Source organism: Camponotus floridanus, unplaced genomic scaffold (genome assembly GCF_003227725.1).
Source record: "Camponotus floridanus strain SB8 unplaced genomic scaffold, Cflo_v7.5 scaffold32, whole genome shotgun sequence".
Lineage (NCBI taxonomy): Eukaryota > Metazoa > Arthropoda > Insecta > Hymenoptera > Formicidae > Camponotus > Camponotus floridanus.
In genome coordinates, this window is record NW_020229459.1 from 1073857 (window position 1) to 1091773 (window position 17917).

At 31.7% G+C, this 17917-nt stretch overlaps 1 protein-coding gene across 2 annotated transcripts in view; it reads left to right on the forward strand.

Moving 5' to 3' along the window:
• The first annotated feature begins 481 nt into the window (after positions 1–481).
• Positions 482–17917, forward strand: part of LOC105255403 (hillarin) — a 39056-nt gene continuing 21620 nt past the window's right edge. For both annotated transcript variants that reach the window (XM_011264674.3, XM_011264681.3), the window contains exons 1-2: positions 482–1054; positions 13457–13921. In XM_011264674.3, the coding sequence (XP_011262976.1) occupies positions 13578–13921 (344 nt within the window). In that variant the 5' untranslated portion in view covers positions 482–1054; positions 13457–13577. The remainder of the gene's footprint in view (positions 1055–13456; positions 13922–17917) is intronic.

Consider the following 17917-nt stretch of genomic DNA (forward strand, 5'->3'; position numbering starts at 1 on the left):
TTAAATTTTCTTGAGGATCGCCAGTAAATAAATAAAAGAAATAATTAAAATCGATCACCACTGGCAATATTTATTGAGGTAAAAAATCACGACGTTTCGACCATAGGTTTTGGTCCTTTTCGAGTGAAAGTAATTAAATTAAAAAATTAAAAAATTAAAAAATTAAAAATGTTTAAATACTCATATTTATGGCATTTTAGAGAAATCTGTGGACTTGAAAATATTTCACAATTATCTATCCATCTTTGAAGAAAAGGAATTCATGTTGAGGAGAGAGAAAGAGAGAGAGAGTAACATCCGTTCACAGAGTACACCTTCGAACGGACCCTCGCCAGGTGAGCGCGCGCGTGAGAGTGACCGTTACGCAGGTAAAACGCAGGTAGGACACCGCAGGTAGGTTCCCCAACCTCCTGGCGCCACCTGCGCGTTTCGTCGGCGGTGCCGACTCAAAATGGCCGTTTCTCTCACCTCAGACCTTCCCGGAACGTCGTCGGAGGCAGGTGGAGATATATTCGGGGGGGCCCGATATTTCCAGACTCGCGGGGCCGCCTCGTCTCAGAGTGTCGAGACCTCATTCCGGACGGCGGACCTGCCGAAAGCGTGTCACAGACGTTCGTCGGCGCGAGGGAAGGTCGAGAGTGCGCTAATCGTAATCCGCGATCTTCGACGCGTGCGTTCGATCGATTTCCGAGGATCGTTGGAACAGGTGGAGATACCCGCTGGTATCCGATTCCTCTTCCTCCTCCTTCTTCTCGTCTACCGCGACCCGCGAAACGGAGCTGGCTGGTGATTTCGATGCGCGGCGCGGCGATAATCGGTGGATCGAGGGGGACCGCGAGGACATCGCGACGGATATCGTTCCGCGGTGCTCGAGGCTCGTCGACGTCCGCGATCTCTCACCTGGCCGAGGAATAGGGGTGGATCCAGGACCAGATTCTGGAGGACCAGACGAGTCGAGCGAGCGAGAGAGAGCAAGAGAGAGAGGGAGACATGCCTGGCAGTCACGGAACCAGTCATCAAGACCGCTTGCGGACGAAGCGAGGATTATGAGGACGTACGTATCGGCGCGAGATATATTTGCGTGAAAATTCGAGTCGCCACGATTATTCCTACCTGTCTGCGAATCATCCGTCGCCCTCTTATTCGGCGCATCGCTTCTGGAACGTTTGACAGCGACACGATTTATTGTCGCATTTAATTCCCGTTTCTCGCTCTCGCGATCTTTTCATCGGCTTAACAAATTACGAGGCGGATTGAATCTGTTCGCGGAGCTCGGTGAACGATGGGAGAAATTTTCTAGAGAGTATTCCTCGACATTCGACGATCATTCATCTTTGTGCGCGCGAAACCTGCCGTAGGATTGAAATTAGGACACGTGCCTGAAGCGTCAATGGACGTATCGCGAATTTCAAGTGTCCCAAGCTGAGTCGTTACTTGAAATCTCGCGACTCCTTCCGACGAGAAGGTGAAAGATCCCCTTATCAGGACCATCGGAATAATGATACGTTCCACCTTCGTAATTAAATAAGAAATTAAAAGACCGTTATTTATCGGTCACGCGTTTTACGCGATTTAATTGACTTTTCGCTTCGTTAATCAAAGCTGTAATTAAAGTTAATTAAGAAAACGGAAATATCATTAATATCCTGATCGCGTAAGATATCGCAGGATATCGATGTTAAATCGCTCGTAACAATTTACGTTGTATCAATTAAGAAGCCGAAGGCGGCATCGTTTTTTCAAGAGTCCTTTTTTTTGCAACAGATTCCTTCGTGTCACGTTATAAATAGAATTTATCGACGCGACATAAACACGACACGTACTCATGAGATGACATATGTAGTGTCTTTTTTATTACGTAACGATCGGAAAATCGCTAGAAAAATATTCCATTAATTGACTTGTTGTTGCCAGATTAATGACACATCCATTTCCTTTTTCATTCGACAAAATATCTCCGTAGTAATGAAGTTAGTGTGCGTGCGTGGCACACGCATCGTTTCGGCTTTCGTGGACTGACGGACGTGAAATACCTAGAGAAGGTGGGCCAGAAAATGGGGACATTCGAACAGGCGAGGAATGCGCGTAAATCATTTTCGCGTTCGCGAGACGCGTCTCGCTTTCTTCCTTACTTTTCGAAAAAATGCTTTCTTTCGCGCCGCATCTATTCCCCGGATGCGCGTTTTTTTTTCTTTCTTTAAATATTGTTTCTTAAAATATTATTTTATATATTATTTTATTATTTTTTAAATTATTTATTATTTATATTTATTTTTATTAACATTGTTTTTCTAAAATATTATTTTATATATTATTAATTATTAAATGTTTATATAATATTTATTAAATATTTTATTTATTTTATTATTATATTTTTATCTTTCTTTTTTATTTTTTATATTTAACGAGCGATAAATGACGGAAGACGGGTCGATTTATAAAGGAGACCGTATTATGCGACCAATGGCACTTGGCGGCCGCCCGTTTCTCACTCCGGAGTTATGCAATTCGCCATAATCGTGCCGCTCCGATCGCATTCCACGGAGAGTCGCCGTTCTCGGCGTACGCAAGACGCGGACCCGCGGATGGTCGTCGACCAGGGACGGATCTAGGTGAATGGAAAGTAATGGAAGTCGAGTCTCAAGTTTCTCCGAGTTGAGATCTTAGAAGCGGAGAATAATCTTGTACGGCACTTGTCGGGATCTAGGATTTTAGACGCGTTTCTTTCGACACGTATCTTCCTATTCTTTCGCTTCAAGTCTCTTTGTATTTAAAAAAAAATCTTAGAAAAAGAAGATTTTTATTCATTATATTTTTCTTGATCAATAGTCTTAAAAATGTGCTCCATCACGTCTCACAATCAAATTTAAAATATTTAAAATATTTAAAGTAGAATTAAAATATTTAAAGTAGAATCCTCAAAGAGAGGATATTTTTTAATGTAATTTAATTATGATATATTACGATAAATGTGCTAGAAGAGTTTTATTCCGCTCAAAATTAGGTATAAATATTTAAGTATAATTTTTGAAATTTTCGATATCATAGAAATTGGTGCAATGATTAAAATTAATAATATTACCGAAATTAAATATAATGTAATTTTAAAGCTTTTAATTTTTTACGATAAACGAACCAGTGAAATCGATTTTCTAAACGAAAATATGCATTTTTATTAAATGTGCATTTTTACTATCTAAGCTTTTTTAAATCCAGATTTAGAAAAAAAAATACACGAAGTAAAACGAAATATTTAGATTCAGAAAAAATATTTTGTATTTTACGTGAAATATTTTTTTTTTAAACACTTTTTTCAAGAATATTTAGGAGTATTTTTCAAAAATTAATATTTTACTTCTCGACATCCCGACATTTTGCTTTATCTCATACATTCATGTTTTTGAAAAATCGATTAAAACAAGCTTAACGTCAATAAAAATGTAAATTTGTTTTTCAGGAATTTGTCTTGTTCAGGAACTGATCTTGATAAAAAAATGTCGATTTAAAATTGCGCTCCGAAAGTTACTTGATTTTATTATCTCGCAAAAAATTGAAAGTTTTGAAATTACAGCTGATTTCGGTATCAATTTAAATCATCGCTCCAATTTCATTGATATCGGAATTCTATCAAACTATTATCGAGACTCTTATCATCCACACCTGCGTCTGTTGGTGCAAAAGAATTATATTCAGCGATAAAGTTTGAATCTTGGGATTTCCGCGTCAAAGAGTAAAGCGCCTAGTTTAATGAGACGTGTCATTTCCGTTATGAGAGCTCCCTCGACCAGGCAGATGCTCGTTAATCGAATAGCATTTTATTATAAAAATTTATCCGTCCGATTAAAATAAATACAATTCTATTAAAGAATCGCGCGGACCGCGACGTATTCGATTGATCGCATTCTGCTGGTGGCTAACAGGACTCGTATACCTGTCTGGACTCTATCGCGTATGCCCCGCTAACTCGATGCGAGACGTTGTTAGCGCTATCGGGCACACAGTTACGTCATAATCAATATTACGCATTATTAGTTCCATCGTCATCGGCAGTTAATGGCATAGATACTAGCTTATATACCGCGATGTAACAAGTATAAACATTAGGTCGTTGATGAAGCGGGGTATTTCGAGGCGGATGGTAATGACCGTATCTACTTATGCATCGTGTTATAAATTCAATGGGCGAATAATAGCAAAGTGCAAAAGTAGGTGAATCGATGACCAATGTCGATTACCTCGTTTCTGCGCCCCGCGGAAATCTCTTCAACTGAATCAGTGAAAATGTCACTCAAGCAGAGACGAGATTTCACCGAAGGTCGGCGAATATATGTCGCTGGTTTTCAATTCTTCTACAGCTAATATGACTATTCAGAATTATATGAATATTATAGATTTTTATTCTAGAGATGCGACAGGACATAAAGAATGAATGATATTTTCAGTCAAGCTTTGATCAATCTTTTACAAAATATATTTTAATTTTTATATATTATTAATAATTCTATATATTATCTACTATAAATAAATATTATAATATATAAGACGCATTTTGTAAAATATCACAGATTGAAACAGCCATTATTGCCTAACTGATTCGATTTTTCATTCAAGATTTTACTTGCTATATTTGAAACTGAAAAACCACTGCAAATTAATAATGCATTAATATTATTTAAGACGATATACAGGGTGTTTAATAAATTCGAAAAATTTTAGGAGATGATTCTTTGTCGAAAATTAAAGGTGGTTTTTCATTTAAACATATACTCCTACATCCCTTCCTGTGGAGTTACACTCTTCCAAAAATAAAGATAAAAATTAGATTTTTATTTCTTTCTCAAATTTGGAACAAGTTAAAGAAATGAAATAAGATGGATATTTTCCACTAATAAAAAGGTTATTTATTTAAAGGTTATTAATATTTTTTTCAGTCTCCCGTATTATTATAACGGGATGAAACTAGCAATCCCTATTCAATATTTTATTAGAACTTTTTAATGGGATCATCTTAATATGATCATCTAAAAATATGCATTAAAAAGTTTGATTTATTTCGAAACTTTTTCATTTCTTTTATTTTCTTCATAAAATCAATAGTTTTCAAGATAAAAAAAAAATAAAATACGTTAATTAATTTTCGACAAAGAATCATCTGCTAAAATTTTTCGCACTTATTAAAAAATATTCTATATATAATCTCGATTCAATTTTTTATTAGAACTTTTTAATGGGCCGAAATATGATCATCTAAAAATATGCATTAAAAAGTTTGATTTATTTAGAAACTTTCTCATTTCTTTTATTTCTTCATAAAATCAATAGTTTTCAAGATAAAAAAAAATAAAATACGTTATCGATGCTAAATAGCATAGGTTTCGAATTACGAGAAGTTAAATTTTAAAATAAAAATAAAATTAGAATAAATTTGGGAAAATTGGAACAAAGACAAAATTATAATAAAATAACTATAAAAACCTAAAAAATAAAAACCTAATTTTTGGAGGAATGTAATTCTACAGAGAGGGATGTAGTACACGTTTATATGAAAAACTCCCCTTAATATTTTCGACAAAGAATCATCTCTTAAAATTTTTCGTACGTAAAAAAAATCCTATATATATTTAAATCTCGATGTAAAAGTTCGAGGTAGAAATAAACATAATAGCAAGAAAGGAATGCTTTTCCATGCATTTTTTTATGTATATTCTCGAATATTTTTCTCCGCCGTGTTAGATATAAATTTGGTCAAGTCGCAAATATATTACACTTTGCACTGGCTTCTCGATTTCTCTAGATTTTTAGGGTCGTCCGGGGGTAACGAACTGTCTCGCAACAGCGAGAACAGGTCGTGCACATCGTGACCTTATTTACAAAGAATTAGCTCATACCTCGCCGTGTGAGGACCGCGACGCATAAAATCCTTTCTCCCGATACGGCGGTGCGTTCATCTCTCTTTCTTCCTTCGGAAGAGAAATATTCCCTCTCCGACATGTTCCATTAGTATGGCACGCGTTTCCATCGTGAGATCGCGATCACCTGCGACCTGTGTGATTGTGTCGATTTTGTCGCGGAGATTTGTTAGAGCGACAAAAGGGGAACGACCTCTCGGTCAATTGGCTGCGAAAAATCCCAATTCGCAGTTCCGTGAGTGGGAGAAAGAGCACCGGAGGCTAGGGACGTGTCATGTTTGATGAATGCATTGCTAATAGCGCATGTTGCAAGTGCTATTGTTCCAATCGTTTACCGACTATAGTGGACACGTTTCGCATGCAGGCTATTGAAAATAGTCATTTAAATAGTTTCGTTTAAATCTATCATTATTTGAAAACACACTTACTGCATATTTATCTTGAAATAATAGACACATTCAAATGCGTGTGTAAAAAATGCTTGTTTTTTGCAAATATTTTTGAAGAATTGAAATAATAATTTTGAAAGAGTCATCGAAAATTTTTATTTGAAATTTTTAAATTTGCATTACCCATTTCAAATATTATTTCTTGTATTTTTTTAAATATTAATTTAATGAAATACGAATAAAAGCGAACATGAGGGATCGTGAAAGAAAAATAAATAGAGCGAGTACAAATTTATGAAACTAGTATTCAAATATTTTATTTGTCCATGTAATAAAAAGAATATAATGCCTTTAATGGATGATTTAAAATTTTTAACGAAAGAAAATATTTATATGTTTTATACATTTGAAATATTTATTTCTGAGGCATTAAGGCAACTAAATTTTTCAAACGAGATATTAATTAATATACAAATAAATTATTTTACCTTACTTTAATTATTTATAATTTATAAAATAGAAAAAATTTCTTATATAAATATTTTCATTTAAATATTTTATTTTTTATTCTCATCTTTTCTCGCTTTTCGACTGTACACAAAGAATTCGTTATAAATTATTATTTTTATAAAATTGGGATTTAAAAAACCTCGATAAAAAATTTTGATTTTTAAATTAAAAATTTCCGTACTATTTCAGAGAGAATTTTTTAAATGTTACTTTCTAGTATCTATAAATCGTTATTTTTATTTTATAAATATATATAAATATATATATTCAATGATATTATAAAAAATGTATAAATTTATATTTTATTTTTCCTACTGAAAAAAGAATTTTAATTATATTTTTAACTAGAGAATTAGTTTGTGAAATAAAACAATTTTGTTATATCGTTAATTTAATAAAAAATATATAAATTTATATTTTATTTTTCGTACTGAAAAAAGAATTATATTTTTAATTATATTTTTAACTAGATAATTAGTTTGTGAAATAAAACAATTTTTATATTTATTAATGACTATAATTATATAACTCATAATCGGAATATTTTTGTTTTAACGAGGGAAAGGAAGAATAATTTTATAGACTCTCAAAATCTTAAATTATACTTATTTGATCGCTAATAACTGCAATACGAGTAACATTCTATTATAAGAATTTAGAAAGCATTGCGGGCTGATAGATGCAAGAAGTAGTGCGTTTAACTAATTTAAGCAATACGCTGTTTTCATAGATAAATGGCAACCGAGAGCCTTCCTGAAAGTGAATGATGCTTGAAAAAGAATAATTTCTATCGTGGAAATAATTTCTTTCTAAAACAGAAAATGCCGACGTTTCGTGCAATATACACTTTCCGTTTATTGATGCATTTATGGCTTTCTATTCTTATAATCGTATTGCTAATATATAATCGTCTCATGTAGGAAAAAAAAATGAAAATGATAGATTCGCAGAGGTATTGATATTCTTGAGGTGAAAAATCTATTAAGCGCTCGCAAGTTACGTGGGAAAATATCGTTGCGTTATCGTAGGCATATCGGGGTCATTAAAGGTGTTGCAATTTTACCTCTTTAGTCGCCCACCACGAGAGATATTGGCAATGATTCGTTGCAAAATTTCGCAGGAAAGTGTCGGCGGTTCGGACTCGCCTCGTACACCTTCATTCTCAAACCGGAATAGATCACTTTAATCTTACATCCCCTCCTCGCCAAGAGAACTCAAATTCGAATAATAATAATTATGAGCTAAACCTTTTTGCTGCTTTATTATTCTAATCACAAAATTGAATCTATCAATTAGCAGAAAATTATTAATAAAGATAGGGATATTGATTTAATATGACATTTCTATAAAATGTTTACAGCGAATTGTAAAGCAACAAAAATATAAAACGTACGTCTATAAATATAATAATAAATATATAAGTAAATTATTTTAATCAAAATATAAATTTTGATTGAAGTAATTTATTCATATAAATAAATTTTTGTATATTTAACATATATTAAATATACATGTTTTTATAAACGTATATTTATAAACAATATTTATTTAGTTTAATTATAAATGTACCAAATTAAATAAATATACAAAAATTATTCATTGTAATTATTTTATTAAGTATTTCGAATATATTAAAAAAATAATAAAAGATCTAGAATTGTTTTCATATCATAAAAATAATAAAATAAAAAAAGTAAATTGCTATCGCAAAACTAAGCAAACAATTACAGTCACAAATGAATAATGAATTAAAATTAAAATTAAAATGAATTAAAATTAAAATGAATTAAAATTAAAATAAAATAAATTAAAATAAAATTCTCACCTCATAACATTTCATCATCAACTGATTCGTGCTGGGCTCCTTCCTTCTTTCTCGTTTGTCCTTTGCTGGATCTTCCTGACACTCACTCGCACTTCATATTAATTAAACGCGTTACATTGACACTAGAGTCAGTCTACTTAGCATCCGCGGCTTTTTGTTGACGACTGAGAAATTCTAGAATTATTATCGGCAATTTTCCCGATACTACGAGTGAATTATTAATTAAAACGCGATATTTGATTATCGGCAACTTTATCTTGATACTGCAACTGAATTATTAATTAAAACGCGATAATAAATTTATTACACGCGTTAGCGTGCAATCTTTAATTACGTGGAAATTTCGATAATACGATCATTCATACTTTGATAATATTATAATATAACACATACGAGTCTTCGAGTTGCTTCTCCTCCGAATCTCACTACGCGAATGACAACAAACTCATTGTACGTGTCCGATGTATACAATAACGTTCTATACCTCATACGTCATCAATGTTTTACCACACATATACACAGTTATATAAGACTGTTTTATTATAGGAAGACGTCCTCTAGTTTCCATACGACTTATTTTGTTCAGTGTCGTCGTGTCGTTTCTCAAAATCGATCACGCGACGAACGCAAGCAGATGATAGATTATTCAGTTCCTACAAACGATTCAAGAAATTGTCAATTAACGCGGGTAATTAATTTCCGCGATTACCATCTCTAGTAATTAGCTCATCTCTTGACTAGTAATTAACGACAGTATCGCAATATTAGGATAAGGTTGTCGATGATAACACAGGCCGACAAAATTTAGACCCAGAAACCAGAATATACTTTTCCTAAGGTTTTTGAATGCGCTGAATTCGAATCCGAGGTCAGAATTTCTCTAGTGGCTCCGATTTTCGAGATATTTGAGATTATGTTACATCGCAAGGTAATTTTTTTTCATAAAACCATTAATGGGGTCCGAAAGTACTACTCTTCCTCTTTAAAAAACATTTTGATTTGTCCGGATATCTTTTTTTATTTTTGAGAAATCGTATGTTCAAATTAAGTAGTTCGACTTATTTCTCGATATTTGGAAAATGATTGATTGTTTATCAATTAGTTTGTAACAAAACTTATTTTAATATACCGAATTACTATTCCGGATGAGCGTGTTCCCGTAGAATCCGATTGAATCATTTACTTCTCAAAAAACATTATTTTTGCAATAGTTTGTTTAAACAAATTGTTTAAACACATTGTTTAGACAAATTAAATTTGCAAAACTAATGTCAAATTTCGAATCAGCGTGCATCAAAACCCTTTAAAAATGTATATTTCGTGTACATACATTATATTGTACTTACCTGATGCTATTCAATTTCCGAATATCAAAAATGTCAAACTACTTAATTTGAACATTCAATTTCTCAAAGATAAAAAAAGATATCCGGACAAAATCAAAATGTTTTTTAAAGAGGAAGAGTAGTTCTTTCGGACCCCATTAATGGTTTTATGAAAAAAAATTACCTTGCGATGTAACGTAACTTCAAATATCTCGAAAAACCGTGATTTTGGCACTTTTGGGTTAGAATATTTCGAAAACCGGAGTCACCGGAGAAATTCTGACCTCGAATTCGAACTCAGCGCGAAAACCTTCGGAAAAGTATATTTTGGTTTCTGGATCTGAGGTTTGACCAAATTTTGTCGGCCTGTGTAATTTTCCAAATTCTTGATAAAACATGGCAGGCATAATAAAGTCAAATTGATTTTTAAGCAATTAATTGCGTTTGATAAATATAGCCATTCTTGACGTTGTAGCTTAATATAACTTTGTATTATCGTGATCTTCGTGTTGTCTCTTTGCAATGTAGAATAAAGTCGGCTGTGTGCGATATTAATGTCGGGAGTGCTGTATAAAGTGCAACGCGATCATAATTAATCGTGTTTTCGCGAGCGAGTGTCATGTAAATATCATGAAGGAGCAGTAAAGGCAAACGAGACAGAAGGAGAGCCGGCGAGTCTCCATCAAACGACGGTAAAGTAACGTCATGAATAATTAATAATTCCGCATCTGACTGCAAATAATCGTCGATAGTACTAGAAATATCATAGTAAATCTCGATCATTTGTAGACACTCGTTGTATTAATTGTCTAATCGAAGCATGAAACGAACACGAGTACTAAGCTCGCGTGTTTCAACTGCTAGAGAAGTCTATGGTATAATTAACAATTGTATTAAACTGTGTCTTACGTAAAGGCTCTTTACGTGCGTTTGATTTCCATCTTCGGCATCTCGCATATTCATATCCTGTGTCGAGAAGGAAGTCGTTAAACGATTTTATAAAGGTGTCTCATACCAGATTCAAAAGTATAAACGAGTATGAGAATTTGCTCTAAACATGCTTTCTAAACTTTATAGTATATTTATTATTTCTATGAAGAGTTTAATATCTAAATAAAAATTCTTCTTTGTTTTAATCGTGTTTTAAACATGACTCATACCGGAAGTAAAAACGAGTCAAAAGTAAACGAGTATGAGAATTTTAAAATTCTTCAAACATTTTTCTAAACTTTATAATATATTTATTGTTTCTATGAAGAATTTAATATCTAAATAAAATTTCTCCTTTATTTGAATCGTGTTTTAAAGGTGTCTCATACCAAAACCAAAAATCTAAATAAATATGAGAATTTTAAAATTCTTCAAACATATTTTTCTAAACTTTATAATATATTTATTGTTTCTGTGAACAGAGTTTAATATCTAAATAAAAATTTTCCTTTGTTTTTTAATCGTGTCTTAAAGGTGTCTCGTATTAGATTTAAAAGTATAAATGAGAATAAGAATTTTAAAATTCTCTAAACATGTCTTCCGAAACTTTATAACATATTTATTGTTTCTATGAAGAGTTTAATATCTAAATAAAATTTCTCCTTTATTTGAATCGTGTTTTAAAGGTGTCTCTACCAAAACCAAAAATCTAAATAAATATGAGAATTTTAAAATTCTTCAAATATATTTTTCTAAACTTTATAATATATTTATTGTTTCTATGAAGAGAGTTTAATATCTAAATAAAAATTCTCCTTTATTTTTTAATCGTGTCTTAAAGGTGTTTTGTATCAGATTTAATAATATAAATAAGAATAAGAATTTTAAAATTCTCTAAACATGTCTTCCTAAACTTTATAACATATTTATTGTTTCTATAAAGAGTTTAATATCTAAATAAAATTTCTCCTTTATTTGAATCGTGTTTTAAAGGTGTCTCTACCAAAACCAAAAATCTAAATAAATATGAGAATTTTAAAATTCTTCAAACATGTTTTTCTAAACTTGATAATATATTTATTGTTTCTATGAAGAGAGTTTAATATCTAAATAAAAATTCTCCTTTATTTTTTAATCGTGTCTTAAAGGTATCTCGTATCAGATTTAATAGTATAAATAAGAATAAGAATTTTAAAATTCTCTAAACATGTCTTTCTAAACTTTATAATATTTATTGTTTCTATAAAGAGTTTAATATCTAAATAAAATTTCCATAAAGAGTTTAATATCTAAATAAAATTTCTCCTTTATTTGAATCGTGTTTTAAAGGTGTCTTTTCCAAAACCAAAAATCTAAATAAATATGAGAATTTTAAAATTCTTTAAACATGTTTTTCTAAACTTGATAATATATTTATTGTTTCTATGAAGAGAGTTTAATATCTAAATAAAAATTTTCCTTTGTTTTTTAATCGTGTCTTAAAGATGTCTCGTATCAGATTTAATAATATAAATAAGAATAAGAATTTTAAAATTCTCTAAACATGTTTTCCTAAACTTTATAACATATTTATTGTTTCTATAAAGAGTTTAATATCTAAATAAAATTTCTCCTTTATTTGAATCGTGTTTTAAAGGTGTCTCTACCAAAACCAAAAATCTAAATAAATATGAGAATTTTAAAATTCTTCAAATATGTTTTTCTAAACTTGATAATATATTTATTGTTTCTATGAAGAGAGTTTAATATCTAAATAAAAATTCTCCTTTATTTTTTAATCGTGTCTTAAAGGTGTCTCGTATCAGATTTAATAGTATAAATAAGAATAAGAATTTTAAAATTCTCTAAACATGTCTTTCTAAACTTTATAATATTTATTGTTTCCATAAAAAGTTTAATATCTAAATAAAATTTCTCCTTTATTTGAATCGTGTTTTGAAGGTGTCTCATATCAAATCCAAAAATGTAAATAAATATGAGAATTTTAAAATTCTTCAAACATATTTTTCTAAACTTTATAATATATTTATTGTTTCTGTTTCGGTTCTGAACAGAGTTTCATATTTAAATAAAAATTTTCCTTTGTTTTTTAATCGTGTCTTAAAGATGTCTCGTATCAGTATAAATGAGAATAAGAATTTAAAAGTATAAATGAGAATAAGAATTTTAAAATTCTCTAAACATGTTTTTCTAAACTTTATAATATATTTATTGTATCGAAGAAGAGAGTTTAATATCTAAATAAAAATTCTCTTTTGTTTCAATCATGTTTTATGGCGGTGAAAATAATCTTTCTGTATTATAGTTTCCTCGACGTAAAAATTTATGATAATAAATTCGCTTATCAGATAAATTGAATTTTGCAAATTAGAAATAGAGATTGACTCATGGGTCTTTCTTTCAAAGAAAAATCGGAGAGAAATTAGAAAAGAATGATTAGACTAAGTGAATCATGCGCCGATCTCTAATACCCGGTTATTCGTCTCGCGCTAGCGTCGCCTTGTATTTACTATCCCGATGGTGAGAGGTAATTTCTCTATTCCCTGATCGAGGCCTTTAATTCCCAAGGTCGTACGCATCGAGAGCGAAACACTGCGCCGTGCGAGATCGTAGCGAGCGGTGATCGGGACGACGGAGTCGTCGCAGAGTGCGCGAACAGAGAACCTGGTGCTCCGACAGGCTGGTCATCATGTATCGGCCCAACTTCTACGAGAGCACGTGTCTGAGATGCGCTCAGACCGTCTACCAGGTGGACAGGGTGGGTCCCCTGAAGGACTTTACGTTCTTCCACGCGGGTTGCTTCAAGTGCGCGATTTGCGGCACCAAGCTCACCCTGAAGACGTACTACAACAACCAGCACACGATCAACGACAAGGAGGTGTACTGCAGCAGTCACGTGCCCAAACCGGGACCCGGGACCCTGGACGGGTCCAGCGTGGGCATCAGGAGCGCCCTTAACGTGCCTAGAAGCGGTTACGTCAACGAGCAGATCAGGGCAGGAGGTGCGTCGCCGCGCGGCGTCTACCCATCTTGGTGAGTTGTTTGTGCGCTTTTTTATCACAGCGTTAATTTATTCTGCATGCGCGGGATCTCTAAAAATCTCTCTTCGTCTTCCTTCTTAAATTCCACGATAGCCATAACATTCCTGCATCGTAATAGCATAACATCAGTTTTTAATTTATGAAAAATTCGGCAACTTCTCAAGTTATTTCGTTTCTCTAATCAAGAATGAATAACGGGAAATTTAATTAGAAAGAAGAGTCGATGGAAAAATGATGACGAAAATGACTCGAGATATTAAAATCAATCTAGAGTCTTGAATTAAAATTTTAATGAGAACTTAATTTTCTCTCATTGATTTTATATCCTCTTTAACCACGACTGTAGAATATTTTCTTTTTCTTTCTTTTATTCGACTCGCGCTGTAAAAAAAGACGATGAAAAAATGATGCTTCTCAGCAAACACCAAGTAACATTTACATAACATTTATATAATTGTTAATTGAAATTTCCCACTCAACAGTATAATTGTTATATGTTATATAACTGTTACATAACATGTAACATATAACTGATACATAACATGTAACATATAACTGATACATAACTTGTGACAGTTATATTGTGGGAAATTATAACAGTTATATAACTGTTATATGTAACAGTTATACAGGGTGTCCCATTTTAAATAATACGCTCAAATATCTTAGAAATTGTAATTTGCAATTACATATTTTTTCTTAAAAATAACTATATGTTTTCTTTACACCAATTGATTCCTCTCATTATTTTGTACATAAAAGTATTAAAGACAATCGAAAAATGAATATTTTACAAGATATTTTACGGTTTATATAAAATTAAGAAATTATTTCAAGCCTTATAACTCAAAAAGTACTTGAGGAAAAAATATTTTATTATAGTGTTTTGGAAAGGCCTCGAGATAAGCTATAAAAATATGCAATAAAAAATAAAGTTCCATTTAAGAAAATGACGGTGACCTTCACGTAATCTTCAAATGACTCTCCAAGGTCAAATCGTTGCCACCATCTGATGACTCCCTTTAAGCCATACAAATTTGCTTGAAACATTTTTTTATTTAATGCACCGTTTCGGAGATATTTGAGCGTATTATTTAATATGGGACACCCTGTATAACTAACCAGAAAACGCTAAATAAAAGCAATATAACTAACAATTAGGTTAAGTTAGGTTAGGTATTGCTGTTATTCGGTGTTTGCTGGGTCGATTCGAGATATTAACGAACTTAAGTGAGTTTAAGTTGCTGCTTTCGTTCAGCAACTCACCGTTATTATCTGAAATGTAAGATAACAGTACACATCTATAAGTGCCATTGTCTTCGTGGGAACGTTGAGAGTAATTTCGGCGCTATCCTAAGATAACAAATGTCAGCGTAATAGGTCTCCTAATAAATGGCCGTCGCGCGAACGCATCTGTTTCCTTTCGGCAAATAATACTCTCGAGTCATTCAAGTTTGTAGGACGCTGCATAGATTTAAATACGTAATGCTTTCAGCTCGTGGCTCGTTTGAATCGTAAATGGCCGCGAGGAGAGCTGGACTCTTCACCCCAATTTCCTGTAAAGAACAATGCGATACTTTCGCAACGCGCGTTCTTGCGTCATTTTTTCGCGCTCCATTTTCCGAGATGACGTTTGGAGAACGCAATCTCGTGGAAAAGCCAACCCCCTCCCTCCCCCCCAACAGTTTCTTAGCGGACCCTTAATCCTTTTCTCCTCGTCGTGCTTGCTTTCACGCAAAAAACGCGAATGCAAATCGAACGCAATTTTAATGTCGGCGTTTCTCGATATTAGGGATACAATACCGAGGGCACGCTTGGCAGAACTTACGTCTAATTTCTCCACTTTCCCTTCGTCGAGTCCGATCGAGATCGAACGCTGCTGGAAATAATTGCACGACGTCTCGAAATCGTGTTTTTGCACGAAATACGTGCGAGTTTAACCAGCGTGTTTCTCATCGAAGTCGTGTTTTCTTCATAAAATCTTGTACAATGTATACATTTTATTTTTCGATCGACGAGAAATTATATTTCACAAGATTTAGAATGAGTGAAATTTTAATAATGGGGTATATTTTTGGAAATTTAGTACAATCTTCGAATAAAATAAAATAAAATATTGGAAATAAAATTGAAATTTAATATTTATATATTTTTTCTTACGGATTTTTTTTATACAATAAGATTTTAATAATTTATTTTCAATTAATTATTTTGATTTTTGTTACATTTTACACTGTAAGCGAGTAAATCAAATGTGCTCGACGCCAGCAGTTTTGCGAAAATTATTAGTCATGTCGTGCATTCTTTGGCTCTGTGTCATCTTATGGATTTCTACTTTAGCCACCTCACTTGTGTTATGTAAGGAAATTACGTTGGCCTTAATCCGACAAAATCTTAGCGAATAAAGCCTCAGTAGTTGATCGAATGCTGCATCACTCGGCCTTTATTTGAATGCCAATGAGCTCTTTTCTAGAGAGACCGTGTTAAGAGATCGTGTAAAATTATTACAAAAATTGTATTAAACCTTGCACTTGCATTCTTTAAGAATATTCCTTTTTACAGAAGGAATCGCAAAATAAGAAAAATTGTTTGATCATTTTTACATGACAATAAATAAAAATTGCATATGCATAGGTTTTTTATATATTATATTGTTAAAAAAGAAATTTAAGAAAAATGTCTTTAATGCTTCTAAAATCAAAAGAATCATTATAGAATTATTAGCATGGAATGAAGAAATCTTTATGTTTATTTAAAAGAAAAATAAATGTTTTAATCATTTTTATATGAAAATAAATAAAAATTGCATAAATCTAATCTAATATATATATAATAAAATCTAAAATAAAAATTGCATAGAATATTAGCATGAAATGAAGAAACCTTTTCGTTCATTTAAAAGAAAAGAAATAAATTTTTTAATCATTTTTATATGAAAATAAATATATATGAATAGATTTATTATATATATATATATATATATATATATATATATATATATTATATTGTTAAAAAAACTTAAAAAAAGTGTCTTTAATGTTTGTAAAATCAAAAGAATTATTACAGAATTATTAGCATGGAATGAAGAAATCTTTGCGTTCATTGAAAAGAAAAAAAATGTTAAGAAAGAATATTTGAATCCATAATATAGAAAATTTAAAAGAAAAATCTAAAATTTAATTGATACACAGTGTATCTGTAGAAATCGTGATCGGGAGGTTCGATAATTTGATTAGTAAACTAGTCGCTCTGTTGCAAGAAGTGCTTTGAACTCTCTCGTCTCGCACAAGCTCGCCGTATATATTCATTATTGCGCATTATTGTGCATTATTACGCATCTTATTCTTGCATTCATGGAAAATGCACGGGTTGTTGCGTATGCGTATGTATGTTTGCCTCGTATAAAGTCGTTGCTTGTACATTACCCTTCATTAATTCGTTCCTAACCTCCTCTACGCGATAAGAGGAACGAAAGAATTACAGTACATAATAATATTGCAAACAAGTAAGAATATATGTGCGCCATTTATCAGAATAATCAGAGATATTACATTAGAAATAATATTAAAATGATATTAACGTATAGAAAATCTATTATTTTATTTAATTATTTATTATTCTACTATTCTACTATTATTTTATTATTCTGTTATTCTATTTTATTATTATATTTTATTATTCTATTATTTTATTTTATTTTATTTAAATTATTATTATTAAAATAAAATAAAATAAAATAATTAAATAAATATTTAAAATAAAATAAAATAAAATAATAGAATAATAATGTTTTTTTTGATAATTGGATCGATAAATCAACGTCATTTATCAGCTGATACTTTTACGTTCCTCTTGCCTCGAAGGAGGAGGAAATTCTTAGGAACAAATTAATGGAGGATAGTGTACACACCGCCGGAATCTCTCCTAAACAGTGTTTGCTGGTATCTAGATAAAATCATCTAGATAAAGAAATGGATCATCTTTATCT